The sequence below is a fragment of the Takifugu rubripes genome, chromosome 9, assembly GCF_901000725.2.
Source record: "Takifugu rubripes chromosome 9, fTakRub1.2, whole genome shotgun sequence".
Lineage (NCBI taxonomy): Eukaryota > Metazoa > Chordata > Actinopteri > Tetraodontiformes > Tetraodontidae > Takifugu > Takifugu rubripes.
Window position 1 is genome coordinate 11865304 of NC_042293.1, and position 14426 is coordinate 11879729.

Consider the following 14426-nt stretch of genomic DNA (forward strand, 5'->3'; position numbering starts at 1 on the left):
AATCTGGAGTTTTCTGCCTCCTCCATATAACAAACCCATAAATAGCAAGTATTAAACATATTGATTAAGTATAAAATACTAGAGGTTGTCTTCTTTCCAGAAAACATCATTTCTGACATCCATTTGCCTAAAACTGTTTTTAATACAAGCCTTGCAGCTAAATAAATTACTGTTTATGGCTGTGAGTTAGAATATAAATTTAAGAATTTGGTCTCCACATCCACAACAAATAGGCATCTCCCAAAGCTTATTCCCTTTTTAAACATTGATCACAAGACTCTGGATCAAAACCAGAATATGTAAAAAAGAAAAAGACAAAAGAAAATGACTGATCTCAGACCACAATATCAACAGGGGCTTAATTTAAGACACTGAGAGGATGAAATCAGAGGAGCACTGATTCTTTTCTTTTTGCTAACCTTTAATCCTCCAAACTTTGAACAATGTTTCATTTAGTTTAACTTTATTTGTATAGCATCTGTTACACTCAAGATTGTTACTTGCTGCTTCACAGAAACCCAGAATCTGACTCTGAAGGAGTGCTCTGAAGGACTCCTGGCACCTCCCCTGACAACTTTCAGACTGTAACCGACCTTATGTGATATGGCAATAAGACACCAAACACAGATTAATCCAATAAGGAAATCTTTGTGAGATATGTTGGTTAAAAATAGGGAACTTGTGATTTTTAGCATTTTGAAATAAAGAAAACCAGATATTAGGTGTGTCTGTGTGTGTGATCACCAACCCTAACAATAGGCACAGTCAGGACGTTTATGTGGACTAAATGTCTTTAAAGGCTTTAAACCCACCTGTCAGGTTTCAGGGAAGTTTACCCACCATGTATTGACACTCCTGCGTCTCAACAACTACAAGAGCCTCAACGCAGCCAACCAACGCGTCGTCAACTCTTGACCTTTGATGTTTAATTTTCTTCCTCTGCTTAATCTCTAATGAAAGTCTTTTCAGAAGACATAAGCCCTTCACCCATTGCTTATGACCTAAACTGAAGTGCCGTCACCCTGAAAGAAAAAGCTTTAAGCTGCTCCGAGGAAAACAAGGATAACAACACACACACACACACACACACACACACACACACACACACACACACACACAGCATATACTCCATCCATCTCTGCCATGTCTCAAGTGCCAAGTTACACAAGAGATCATCTTCCTAATGCAAGTGCTCCCAGGGAAAATTGTCACAGCACTGAAGCCTCCTGCACTTTTCAGGCCCATTGCACCCACCCCTTGACGATCACTTCATCTTATGAGATGAGAGGATGCCAATATTACCAGATGTGCACACCTAATATGGAGTCCAGAGTGATCAGATTAAGTTTGAGGAATTCTGAGAAACACTAATTGCATCATAGTAATTGGATACATAGCCCAAGACCACTGACAAGAGGAGTACATCAAAAAAGGGGCTCATCAGAAGAGCCGGAGCACCTGAACGCCTCACTAACAGAACGATGGGAGACACCTCAGGTATTTAGGAACAGCCTGATCAACATTAGAAAGAGCCCAGTGTCCAATCAAGTGTGCAACCATTTAGCGATCCAACGCTAGGCACCTTAACATCATGTGTAAAGGTCCCTAAAACACTGAGAACACACACTGATTAGCATATTTAGCATTTCCGTTTGGAAAATGAGACCAATTTGTCAATAATTGATTGTGAAACAGATCAGACGATAGGTCCTTTCCCACCATCGTTCCTCATTCAACAGACTTTAAATTGTTCACTATTTAACAAGAGGTATTAAACATCATTGTTACCGTGTACCGGCTGCTAACAAGCCTGATGATTATTTATGCTAAATTACTGGTTAAGCTGAGATGAGGGGAAAGAAGTACGTGCAAGAGATGGTGCATCTGTTAATGAGGACGGCACCGTGTGTGTTGAGGTACAGCTTGCTGTTGTCATTGACGACGGTGCATGAAAGCTCTGATAAGTTGTTTTTAATCACTGCTGGATGACCTTGACCCCAACAACGGAGGAGAGGGACCAGCCAGGATGTGAAAACCAGAAACTTCCCCACACTGAGGTGGGCAGATAAACCTCTAGACTGATTACGTGCCAATCTGAGCGGTTTTTTTTTTCCTCACATAATTTCCATGTAAGCCAGCCAACGCAACGCTGCTCTCCGCTGTGCCCAACTGCTCATGTGATAATACCTGGTATTTTTAGGGACCGTTTACTGGCTGTCCGTGCACCCGCTGCGTGGCGTTTGAGAGTGCCAGGCTGGCTTGTGTGAATGGCAGCAGCTCTGCCTGATCCTACTTGGCACGGCATCAGTGGCACCTGAGTCATCCAGTCTGCCTGCTCCTCACGCCCCAGCTCCCAATAAATCTATCTGCATTGGGGGGATGGGGTGTGTGTGTGGGGGGGGGGGGGGGACGGTCCAAATAGTAAAAGAATGTGGGGCTCCAAAGCATGGTAAAGAATTCACACCTGGGACACACTTTTGTCTTGAAACATTTCTCTCCTACACCAACCGGGAATGCCGACATCCATCCTAGAATAAAGCCCCAAAAGCTGAATGGGTGAATCCAGGGACGCAGCTCAACTTGAATCGTTCGCGTATCGCCAGTGCAACACTCTGAGATGACGGCTTCTGCGGCTGCTCGCCTTTGCCGCGCTTATATCAAAAGCTGCCATTGTTCTGTAATGCAATGCACCGGGGTGCGTCATGTGGTGGGCTGTTGCCTTGCGTTGCTTCTGAGATGCGCCGCCACCGCTGCCGCTGCCGCTACTGCTGCTGCCGCTGCCACTGGCTACACTAATGTTAACGCGCGTTGACACTCTTGCTGTGTAAGCTCTGCTCTCCGGCAGCAAAAGAAAATATGATGATACATCCGGGGAAGTTCTTGTTATTGCCGTTATACCAGCTCTCTCGTGTTCCACGTAGTCAGAGAGGGAGCGCTTGTGCAGAGCGGTGATGTTTGGACAACCACACAACAGCGGACAGCTCTGTTAATTTCACCGACAGTGCAGAGATCCGGACGGAAACAGGGAGAGGAACAAGATGCATATGCAAAAATGGGACAGAGGTCACATATTTGGGAGTGATGATGATGGGGGGGGAGGGGGGTTGGTTGATGGAATTTAAAATAGTGGGGAAGAAAATGCATAGAGAGCTGAAGACAAAATGATAGACAAGGAGAGGCTGGAAGGAGGTGTTACCTTTCGGGGGACGAGGATTTCTCCGAGTTCACGGACATGAGCGGTGCCTGTTAGCCGCTCGCTGGCCGAGGGGACCACAGCAGACGGTGAAATAGAACAGAAAGCTGCCGTCTCTTTCTCTCTTCTCCTTCTTGTGCACGTCTCTATCTCTCCGTTGTATGTCTGGTAAGGAGAGGGTTACTGCCTCCCCTCCTCCTTTCCTCTCCCTCCTTTCTGTGTCTCTCTTGTCCTCTCGTTCAGAAGAGGGAAAAAAAAGGGATGGAGGACAAGTCTTCGGCCAAAAAGGGAAAAAATAAAAAAATAAAAAGCAGCAGCGTGTGATGCACAATCTGACAGTGTTAATGCGGTGTGTGAGTGTGTGTGAGTGTGTGTGGGCTGATGAGGAGAGTAGCAATGTCAGACGCCCCTCCTCACCTCATGCCCCAGCCTCCTTTCTCCCTCCCTTTCCTTCCTTCCTTCACCTCCTTCACCTTGCTTCCACTAAGGCCTCTGATCAGCTCCCTCCCCTTGGTGTCCTCCTCTGGTAGCCGCTGATGGAACGGTGTGACGGAAAGTAGCCGAGGCTGTCGGTGCACTGAGCGCGCGTGTCTGCCTGTTTCGGTGTCCCTCCCTTCCTCCTCAGACAGTCTCGCTGGCTCTACCGGGCCTTCTGCAGCTCTGCACAACAACAGAGCGCGGAGCTGGGTGGAATGTTCCACTCTCACAGGCAGAGGGGTGTTGACTTGTCACAGGGACAGGAAATTTAACGCCTTGCTCAGTAAAACGCAGCCTCGTCCCCTCTCCCGCTACTGAAATGGTCTTCCTCTCTCCCTCTCTCTCTCCGTTTCACTTTATACATCCTGTATCTCAGGGCAACCCAGAGCAGATCTTTCTTGCCACCTTCTTCCACTAACTTCTCACATCCTCTTCTTTTTCCAAAGCTTTTAGCAATCAGTCTGGGTTACAGAAATAGCTTATTTTGATTTCTATCAATGAAAAAGGCCCATTGAGGCCTCACGGTGATGTAAATGGTCACATTTGCCTCACAAATGTAACAGTATCCATGTCGGTTGTGCCTTTGATCTGCCCTCTTCTGCATTTACGAACTTATAAAGCCGACCGGATGCCTAAAGAAGAGGATCTAAATGTACGTATGATTGCATTCCTTGGGTAACTGACTGGGTTATTTCTCTGTGTGTCGTAGGTCACAGCATGCCTGTTTTGGTCAGGACATGAAAACACCATTCTGGACATGGTGACAAGGTCAAATACACATTTGTCAAACATGTTGAAGCCCATTTAGACATCCCTCATTCATCCATGCCGGTTGCAGATGACGTCAGCGTGATCCCGTCCCGTTCCCTCTTTTCTCACCATCTCTCTGGGCAGATGGGGGAGCTTCTACATGAGTGAGCAGCTCACAGAAAGGTGGCCGGAGGGTGATTCTATGATGGAGAGTCTATCTCTCCATTTGACCTCAATAATAACGTGTGTGTGTGTGAGTACATGTATGAATCTGCACATCTGCGCGTGTGCATGTAAAAAGCGTGGCGGGGGGCAGAGGCATACCAGGGTTAAAGTGACAAATTGTCCAGCGGGAGCTCAGGAGCGACACATGTTGTAGCTAGTCTGTAGCATTTGGTTGTATGAGATTATATCAGCCACATCGAGCTTATCAGGAGTCATTTTTTAAGAATAGGAATTACTGGTTTCTGCTACGTCCCCTTGACATATAAGGCTCTTGTACATGTACATTTTTGACATTTTGCACAAAATATCCATTTTAATCGTGAAATCACTCAAAACATCATTGGAAATGGTCAAATGGGCTGAATTTAAATGTTATTTTGATTATAAGAACATTGAGTACATGTGCAAGAAGTCTTCTTATGATAATTAGCTCAGGTGCTGGTAGCAAACACGTAACATTAAACACTCCCCAATCTCAGAGAACTTTTATGAAGACAATCATACTGGGCAGCTGGGGGCTCTGGGATGGGTACTGTGATAATTCCACAGCATCACAGCTTGCAACAAACAGTAAATTTTATGAGTTGTTTTCTAAATTAATACAAAATCAGAATATATTCTTCATAAAAAAATATAACCACTGTAACTGCAGAGGATTAGCATCTAATGAAGCAACTGTGCATCGGTATTTAGCTCAGAGCCGCTATCACAGCTGCAGACTTCCAGCCTCGCTGGCTTTACTTATTTCAAAATCACTGCAAAACTGGCTACACTTTTACCTCACGCATGCTTTAAAAATAACAGCAATTCCTGTAAATATCAACACAACAAGTACCAAATTATTTTTACATTCAATTCTGACTGAAGCCGTTAAGCAGTACAGAAACGGATGCTGCGGGCTCCAATTAAACATCCGGCACGTTCATTTACACGGTGACACGACAACACTGAATATCTAAAAGCTAGCAGACACATTATAGACTTGGGAGCGAAACGGGAACACAATGGCCACCGCTCCGATTGCCCTTCCAGTTCCGCTCTCCCACATAAAAGGACTACATTAGGCACACATGTCTCCCAGCCAAACTATTGTCCTCATTCTTTGTGGATGTGGGCCAACGGGGGTAAAGCATACACTGGGTCTCAGCGCCTCCAACAGCAGGAGGAATATTGAACCGCTATGCGAGGGTGCATCCGACTGTAGATTCGTAGTTTACCCAGTTTTTGTAGGAGGGTCATCATGGGGTGGGGGAGGGGACCCGAGCACTCTAGCAAAGGAAGAGGACATGACAAATAACCCGCTCATTAAAAAGAAAAATGCAATTAAACGCAACCGACCGGGATGTTATTGAACCATGCATACGGCCATAATTCTGAATTAGCGCCGACACGGTTAATCAATTATCATTTCTAATAGATATTAGCCATAGGTGATTATTATTAGTGGGGATAATAGAGGACACAGCTTTCCCATTGGTTGCTGAGCAGGTACCGAAGCGGAGGTTGCACACGTGTATCATGTGTCCTCAATATGTACAGGCCGTCGGCTTGCAAATTCAAAGATAGACCCTCGTACTCCCAGAGAAGAAAGAGCGCACGAGGAAGAGGGAAAGAGGGGGAGGGAGAGACAGATAGACGATGACTCTCATGAGCAGATATATTTTGGGAGCCGGTATTGAGGCTGCCGGGAGCTATCTTTAAGCGGCCTACTTCGCCTCACTCGCCTGGTGGATGTCGGGGAGAGAGAATGGGGCTGATGCATGTAAACACAGGCGCTCCACACGTAGACATGTCACATTACAAACTGCTCATGGCCACGCAGCGCGCACGAACAAAAGTCAGACCAGAGGCCGCGAGGACAGGCATGACCACAGGCCCAAGAAGCTAGGAGAGACCGAACGATGCTGCTAATTAGCATCCATGGCCCCCTTTTTTATCAGCAGCGCCGTTGCTACCTTTGGTAAAGGAAACACTGCCCCCAATAGGAGACACACGCAAACATATACCCGAAAACACTCATCTGATCTCGCATATGTGTCACAGAGTGCGTCTACATCCCATAGCATCGATTTTCCAGATTGATTAGCATACTGGTAGCCTCAGGTCTGCCTGAGAGCCGCATCTTTTCTTTTCTTTTCCAGACTTCCATATGGAGAAGACTTGCCTGTGGGGATCTACTGTGCAATTACAGGACAGTCTGTAGCTATAGGATGTTAATCTGTCCCTACACACACTTTGCAAAAAATAAAGAGAATAGAAGTTCTATGGCTAAGGTCACATCCAGGTTTATCCATTTCTTTTGGCAATAGACAATATAATTAAATGCAGAACCATTTTGCTCACAACTAAACAGCTCAGACAATTAAAAAGAACTCTCATGCGCATCATTCATGGTGGCAACATATTTAATATATATTTACTTTAACCTTTAAACAGCAAATTTACTCAGGCTGCATTGAAGTACGGTAATTAAAGTATCGGAGGATCATGAGGAAGCCCTTAGTTTCCTGGGAGATTTTGTGGCTGATATAACCAGTGCATGAAAGAGAGGTCTATGATCCCCATCCTTCCCCTCCATCACATTATACCTGGACACCATTGTTTCTCTTTTTTAGGTTTTTCTACAGCCAATTTAAACTACAACACTAAAACACAAGACTACAGTAAAAAGAATCATTATAAAAGTGAAGTCCGTTTGTTATCTGCTAAAGATGAAATATGGAACATTAAACACTGGATCCTGTACCTACTTTCTAGATTTGTTCTATTTTAGTGTCCCAGAAAACCACAACAGAGATCTAGCCTCAAACCGGCTCACATGAGCGCTCTCTTTATCAGCTACTAGTTTACCACATATGTTACCTCAGTCTTCCTCATCATTGATCCAAATGATTACGGTATTAATCAGACATATCTTTAATGTCCTGAGCAGGGATACAGAAGTATTATTATATTAGTATTGCTATTGCTTATTATTCCCTTTTTGTCCACTGTAAAATAGAGATGAAAGTCCTTGTTTCATTTAAAAGGAACCAGGAATGTATGTATGCTCCATATAAATGTGTTTACCGTCCACTACGTTAGCTTATGTAATGGTGCTTTGTTTGATGCTTTGTGGAGTCAGGACCCACAATCCCCTGAGAACATGTACTGGGGAAAAAAGTCAGCGTTACTTTTGTTGTTTACTGGTGATTTTTGCTGTTCCTAACTGTGCATAGGTTATCATATGTCACATGATCTGACAAGTTCTCACCGGAAGGTTAAGCTTTAAGAACAACATATATAACAGGCAAGTGTGTGACACCGAGGTTGCTGCAGCCAGTCAAGAGTTTGATCACAATGTTTTAAACCTCCACATTTTTCTTGCGTTCAATTAGATTATCTAGCAGGTGTGAAATAGCCTATTTAGATTAGCATCTTTGCAACAATCCAGACATGATATGTGATGCTGTACCTTAAATGCATTGTTAAATTCCTGTCAATATCACGTTAATACAGAACATGTGCAAAGTGTGTACAGTATGTCTACTGGGCAGCTATTAATCAATAACACTTAGCTTTAGTGACTATCGATGAGCACCACTCAGAGCGTGTAGACCTCTGCCGAGCAGGTCATTTCCCCACATACTGAGACTCACACCCAGAGTATAGTTTATATACTGTCTATAGGCAGCAGTAATACTAGAATACTGTACATGACATAGTAGCTTGCTTTATTATCAAAACTCCTTCGACAATCAAAGGTCCCTCCTGAATACGGAACATCGCCAAAAATTTAATAAGCTCTCCCTTTGCCCATCATCAGTATTTCCTGGAAAATTCATTAAAATCTGTTTGTAACATTTTGAGTTATTTTGCTGACAGTCAGATGGACAGACAGACAAATGCCAGCTGTCACACCGTTGGTGGAGGTAAGGAGGATAATGAAATCCAATATTCCTTTTAGCAGACAAGTTCTTGTTTTCTGTAAATGAACCAGAAATTGAATATAGCCACGCTGAGAAATATAATATACACAGATGAGGAAATCTTAAAATATGGTTGCCCTCTAATGGACAGAGCTGGAATTGCACCTCAAAAACAACCTTAAGGGGCGAAAGGAGGAGGAATAAAAGAGGTCAACGGACAACATGAAGCACGTTTGGGAGATTATTTTGCAATGAATTTATCGTGAGTAACACAATTACAGAACCAAACAGCAGTCACACCAGAAAAAGTCCAGCAACGGTGGAAAACATGCAACACAAACCACGCGTACGATGATAAAACTGATGTTGTTCCCGAGACAAATGGTAATAATGTTGAGGATTATGAGAAAGTCCTCAAGGTTGATGTGAGCATAATCAAAAATTAACATAAAGCCCTAAAACTATACCAAAGGCAAACATCAGTTAGCATCTAACCCAATGCAAATTAAAGGTGAGATGCGTGTGGTTCCAACAAGAATTTCTAACTAGCATTCCGAGACAGGGTAAACAAGGACAGCAGACTGTTCAGAGAATTTAATTACCTCATGTTTACATGTGCAGCAGCTGCAGCCTTGATGGGACGGTGCTGGAGTGTGAACTGTGACGGACCCGCATACACACAAAGACTTTACACTAGACGCTCTCTGGAGATCTGGGTCAGTGTGCTGCACAGCCTGAGACAAACACCTCGTGGCTAAATGAGAATGGACACGAGAAGCAGCCAACCAAAGGAATCAGATGCTGCAGAAATCTGTATGGATTCCTCCCCAATACGCGCGTCAGCATCGAGCCTTTTACCCGCGAGGACAGAGGAAATCTTTAACTGGTTTACATTCTATACCATCATCCATCCAATTTCTGCTATGGACATTCTTCTACAGCCATAATTAGGGAGAAAATGGCTCCAATATTTCTATTTGCATTAGAAAATACTTTCTCATCACCTGCATATTTTGGAGACGGTGATGTAATATACAGAATAATAACATCTTCCCTCCTCAACTGTCAAATGAAATTAATCTGGTTTCTGTAGGTTAGAAGCACTTCTGTTGCTGTACTTTTGTCAGAGGGGGAAATCTCAGCATCTCATGTGCAGTGTTGACACCAAATTGCCTCTTTTCTTGATGACCAGACGGGGGCAGTAGAGAGCGACTGAAGCATTGCAGTCGACTCACACACGCCTTAATAATGACCCTCCTTTCTCCTTCTGTAACAAAAAGAAAAGAGCTGTGGTTCACTCCAGACGTGTTGCATGGGAGAAACTTTTAGGGGAAAAGCTCCTGGTTCGGGCCGAATGACCCGGGATTTCTCAGTTCTTCTGTATTCCTAGCTAAAGCCCCGAGAAGCAGCAGATGGAAAATCCCCAAGTGAGACAAACTGGAAAGCTAAATCTGGTGGAAAAATCCTCCCTGTGAGTAATTTTGACAGATCAAATTCAGAAAGTTGCCAAGATTTCAGAACTAAGGAAAACCACATCGTAACCTGGCCACTCTACAAACCAGTTGATCTCCCGAACCCTTAGCTAAGCTTGAATCTTATCATCTGGAAGTCTGATTTGAACTCCGTCTGGCCTGTTCCATTGTGTATTCAATTAGCCAGTCAGCCAGCAATAATACTGGCACTGCAGCCACCAGGGAGGAAATCATTTCCACTCCGACACCACAGAGGAAGCAGCTACGATCAGATTACAGTTCAGTATGTGACAATGAAAGATTGATGAGAGGCTTTGAACCCGACTGTCAGCCTGCGTGTTATTCAAACTCCATTCATGTTTGGAATAATAATTAAGAAAACGGAGACATTAACAGACAGGATAACATGTTAGTATAACAAGTCACTGCCACTCTTCTCTCCCTTCCTTCAGCATTCAGTGGTTTGCTGCTGTGTGTCCAACGCAGCACTTTTTACAGACCATCATTTCCTGCCTCCAGTTGCCCTGTGGCATCCTTTAATTCCCCCTTTTTTCCTTACTCATTCTCTCCCTCTCAGCCTTTCTGATTGCAGCCGGTCAGCCAGACCAGACACGCTCACACATGCAGACTTTCATTCTCATTCTCTGGTTCGGAATGGCTCTGGCCGTGCCTCTCTCTCTCTCACACACACACACACACACACACGCACACACACGCACACACACACACACTCTGCATGCATCTCACATTTTCTGCCCTCAACCAGACAACCAGGCTGCAGTATTGACAGACAGGAAGGTAAAATTCAGTAGTTCAAATTCTCTTTCCCCAGTCGGTTTGGGTTCTGTTACTCCTGGCCAAAGCTAGGCTAGCTGTTTTCCCTTGTTATTAAATGACAAGCTGGTGTCTTTGGGTCCTTTAACTAATATATATCTTCTTTTCCTTCCCAACAACATGTGCAAAGTCTGCCACTAATTAGCTTAGCTGAGACACTGATGGTAAATGTTTAGCTCTTGCATACCTCCTATCTTTGCATCCATGTTCTCGCTGTGCCCCGCAGTCATCTTCCAGTACAATATTGACTTTTACCTGGCATAACATTATCAAAGATTTAACTAATATTTCAGTGTTTTCCCAGCCAATACAAGCAACAAGCTAACCTTTCGTATAATGTATTGCAACTTCCACCTCGTGGAGATGCTCCATTAAATACCAGAACTACAAAAATGCATTCAAATATAAATAGATCTTACAAATAGATCTGTATGAATAAATGAATAAAAATGTGGTTTCAAATCACCGTCTCCTCAATGGGGAACATGTAGTCAGGAACGGAGGCGCACGCTTATACCAGAATGTCAACAATGACGTCATCTTCTTTGGTTCAACTGAAATATTTGCCAGGTTACTTTATTCACATCCATGAACAGACACGTGCTCTCTTCTCCAGAGCTCCAGCCTGTCCACATGTGTATGATCTCATGAATAAATCTGCTGCAGAGCATCATTTAGGTTAACGACAACAGGAACTGCCAGCTGACAGATATATATCCCAGGAGGAGCGTTACCATTTAGGTGCACCGGTGCTCATAGCGACGTTATGAGTAATGAATGCTATTATACAGCCGCTGCTTTAAATCACCTTTACTTTTCCGTGGGCATCAAAATGTTTTGATATGCTCATTCAGCCTCATTCTTTGGAGGAAGCACACGTCAAAACCACACCCTCTGCCACTTCCTGTGAGCTGCCATGTTCTGGTATAAAGAGGAGACCCAGTTCTGCTCAGAAAAGTGCATCAAATATTTTATTTTAACAGAGTACATCCCAGTAAAAAAAAAAAAAGGCCAACTTAAAACAGAAGATGTGCTGTAAGGTATCTGGGCGGGTCAAAGGTCAACATAGCATGTCAACAACTTTCCTGTCAGTCAATCACAATATGTCCAGGACTCCCCGTGTTATCGCCGTCTCTGCTCTACTACAGCCACACAGTTGCTATGGCAACGTGCAAAACAAAAGGCATGATCGGCCATGAGGCAGGATGGTTTATTTTTAGTGGCGGCCTAAAGTCAGACAGAGAAAAGCGTAGTACAGTACACGCTGCTCCAGCAACAAAGTGCACGTTCGGCTTTAATGATTCGGGTTTTTAGGTAACATTTAAAGCGTTTAGCAACAACTCAATGCATCAATGCTCTGGATTCATGAAGCATGTGACCGATTCACTATAGCTGTTGCTGATGATGTCAAATGGCACACCCAGAGTGCACATGCACGTGTGTGTGTGTGAGTGTGTGTGTGTGAGTGTCACAAATGCTGCACGAATCAGCATCTACCCGAGATGGTCCTGCAGGGCGACGCCGCCCGTCTCAGCCTTCGTTAGTCTAACCTGATCGATTGGTCAAAAAGTGTCACGTCAGCTGCACGTGCAGACCACCTGCAGCACCAGCAGGGACGGTTTTCCGCATGCTCCCGCACCAGTGTTCCCAGTAAGTTTCAAACAGGGCAGATTTCAGGGATGATGTTTCAGGAATAAACATTTGGGAGCCACTTAGGTGAAACCTCCCTTGTGTTGGTCAGACTGGGTGGAACCACTTCAGTACTATTCCTTTTCATTTTGTAGCATGTGACAAAGTGTGTGTGTGTGTGTGTGTGTGTGTGTGTTGTGGTTCCTCAACACAAAGTTCTATTCATCCCTTGAGCAGAACACAGGCATACTTTGAAGATCAAAACCCTTAACCTTCTCTTTGAAACAGTTTAAACCCCCTACTGTCAGAGAAAGCCAAAGCCAGCCGCCATATAAAAAGAATCAAATCCTGTAAGATGACGTTCCCGTGGAACTTTCTGGTAAACCAGGCTGAGCTGCTCCTGCTGAACTGCAGAGCTGATCCCTGCCTGTGTTGATCTACCTGCATATTCAAAGCATCTGCCTGCGAATAATCACTTTATCAGACTTTCAGAACTTGCTCCACTGGTCAAACAGTGACTCAACTAGCGTGAAAATGAAGCTGAATCACCTCCCAAAAAGAAAACTCCATCTTTTTTTTTTGTTATGTCCATTTCCCACGACGGCTTCATGCAGCCATAAGCAAAACAATTATTCAGTCAACCAGAAATGAGCCACAATTTGATGCTAATTAAAATCATTTCGCTAAATTCCCCTTTCGAAAGCTGGAAAAAAGCAATAACAGCATTCGACTATATACCAGGCGCCTTTGAATGGAAGCAGAACATGGAATTATCTTCAATCCTCTGACATGATATTCTACATAACTGAACTCGTGCTTTCATTCCAGCTGTGGTGTGCAGCTGTTTGTGCATTCCAGCACATTCCAGCAGCAGCGTGGCTATCACCTATCCCGTGCACGCATCTACTACCGCTCACGTCGCTCCAATCGCCTGGTGCCATGGAGTGAGCCCTCCACTCTTTACTCCAATTCGCATGCACTTTGCACAGCCACTGCGCCGCAAACGCACCACGCACGCCAGGCGCAGCCCCGCACGCCGGTGGCATCGCGGGAGAGCCCAACAGGGAGCACACAGCGGGGAAGGCTGGTGCTTAACGGTTGCATAATCGATCAGACACCATGTGAGGGACACGTTTGGTCTGCAACAAACCTGCTGCAACACCCGTGTCTGCAAATCAATGAAAGTTCATCCATAGGGGGAAATATGGTGTTTATTTTTTTTTAAATAAATAAACAATGAAAGGAGAGGTCTGGATGCTCTGATTGCAACTTCCAACACTGCACAATACCGTGTCTGTTGGACCGGGATCCACGCCGGCTGCCGCCGGCGGCGAACCTCTGTTCACGCCACGCTGCAGAGGCGTTAACGCCGCTTACCTCCGGTTCTGACCCGCTCTGTTTTTCTTCCCCTTCGGCCTCCTTTTCTTGGCCTGGATGGCCATCACTGCCGGAGGGAAGGTTGGTGCGCGGGCATGAGCGACGTCCGTGTCCGGGGGGGGAGGTGGTGGAGACAAGAGGGGGAGAGACGGCAAACACACATCACTGAGCCTCTGATCCTGACGAACACTTGCCATTGTTTAACTGGCCCCGGCGGGCTGCAAACGTACGTAACACCCGTCAACTTTGGTAATAAACCCAAATGTGAAGTGAGACGAAATGGCAAAGTTAGAGGGTGCAAGAGTCGTACCTTTTCTGGAGCTCATGCTTCCTCCTCTTCTACTCGCGGCAGCTGCGATGGCCCAGCTCGTTGGCAGCGAATTCACACACGCACGCATGCACACACAGGCGCGCACAGACACAAACTCTCTCTCTCTCTCCATAAACTTCTACATAAGGATGACGCGCGCTCCCCCTGCTGGTTAAACTATTAACTGCCTTTGATTGCGAAGTACTGACTCATTAAATTTTAAAATAGTGATGAAGGTTTCTTGGAAGACA

The 14426-nt window shown here is 44.9% G+C and overlaps 1 protein-coding gene across 12 annotated transcripts in view; it reads right to left on the reverse strand.

Moving 5' to 3' along the window:
- Positions 1-14282, reverse strand: part of srpk2 (SRSF protein kinase 2) — a 36664-nt gene extending 22382 nt beyond the window's left edge. For 6 of the 12 annotated variants that reach the window (XR_003889504.1, XR_003889505.1, XM_011607459.2 and 3 more), the window contains exons 1-2: positions 14176-14280; positions 13866-13932 (exon numbers count right to left, since the gene is read on the reverse strand). Coding sequence is in view for 10 of the 12 variants with exons in the window: in XM_011607459.2 (XP_011605761.2) it covers positions 13866-13932; positions 14176-14263 (155 nt within the window). In the remaining 2 variants the exon portion in view is untranslated. Of the gene's footprint in view, positions 1-3196; positions 4442-13865; positions 14084-14175 lie in introns of those variants that run through there. The other 6 variants (XM_029841441.1, XM_029841440.1, XM_029841444.1 and 3 more) reach the window with 5 other exon arrangements.
- Between the last annotated feature and the right edge of the window lie 144 nt (positions 14283-14426).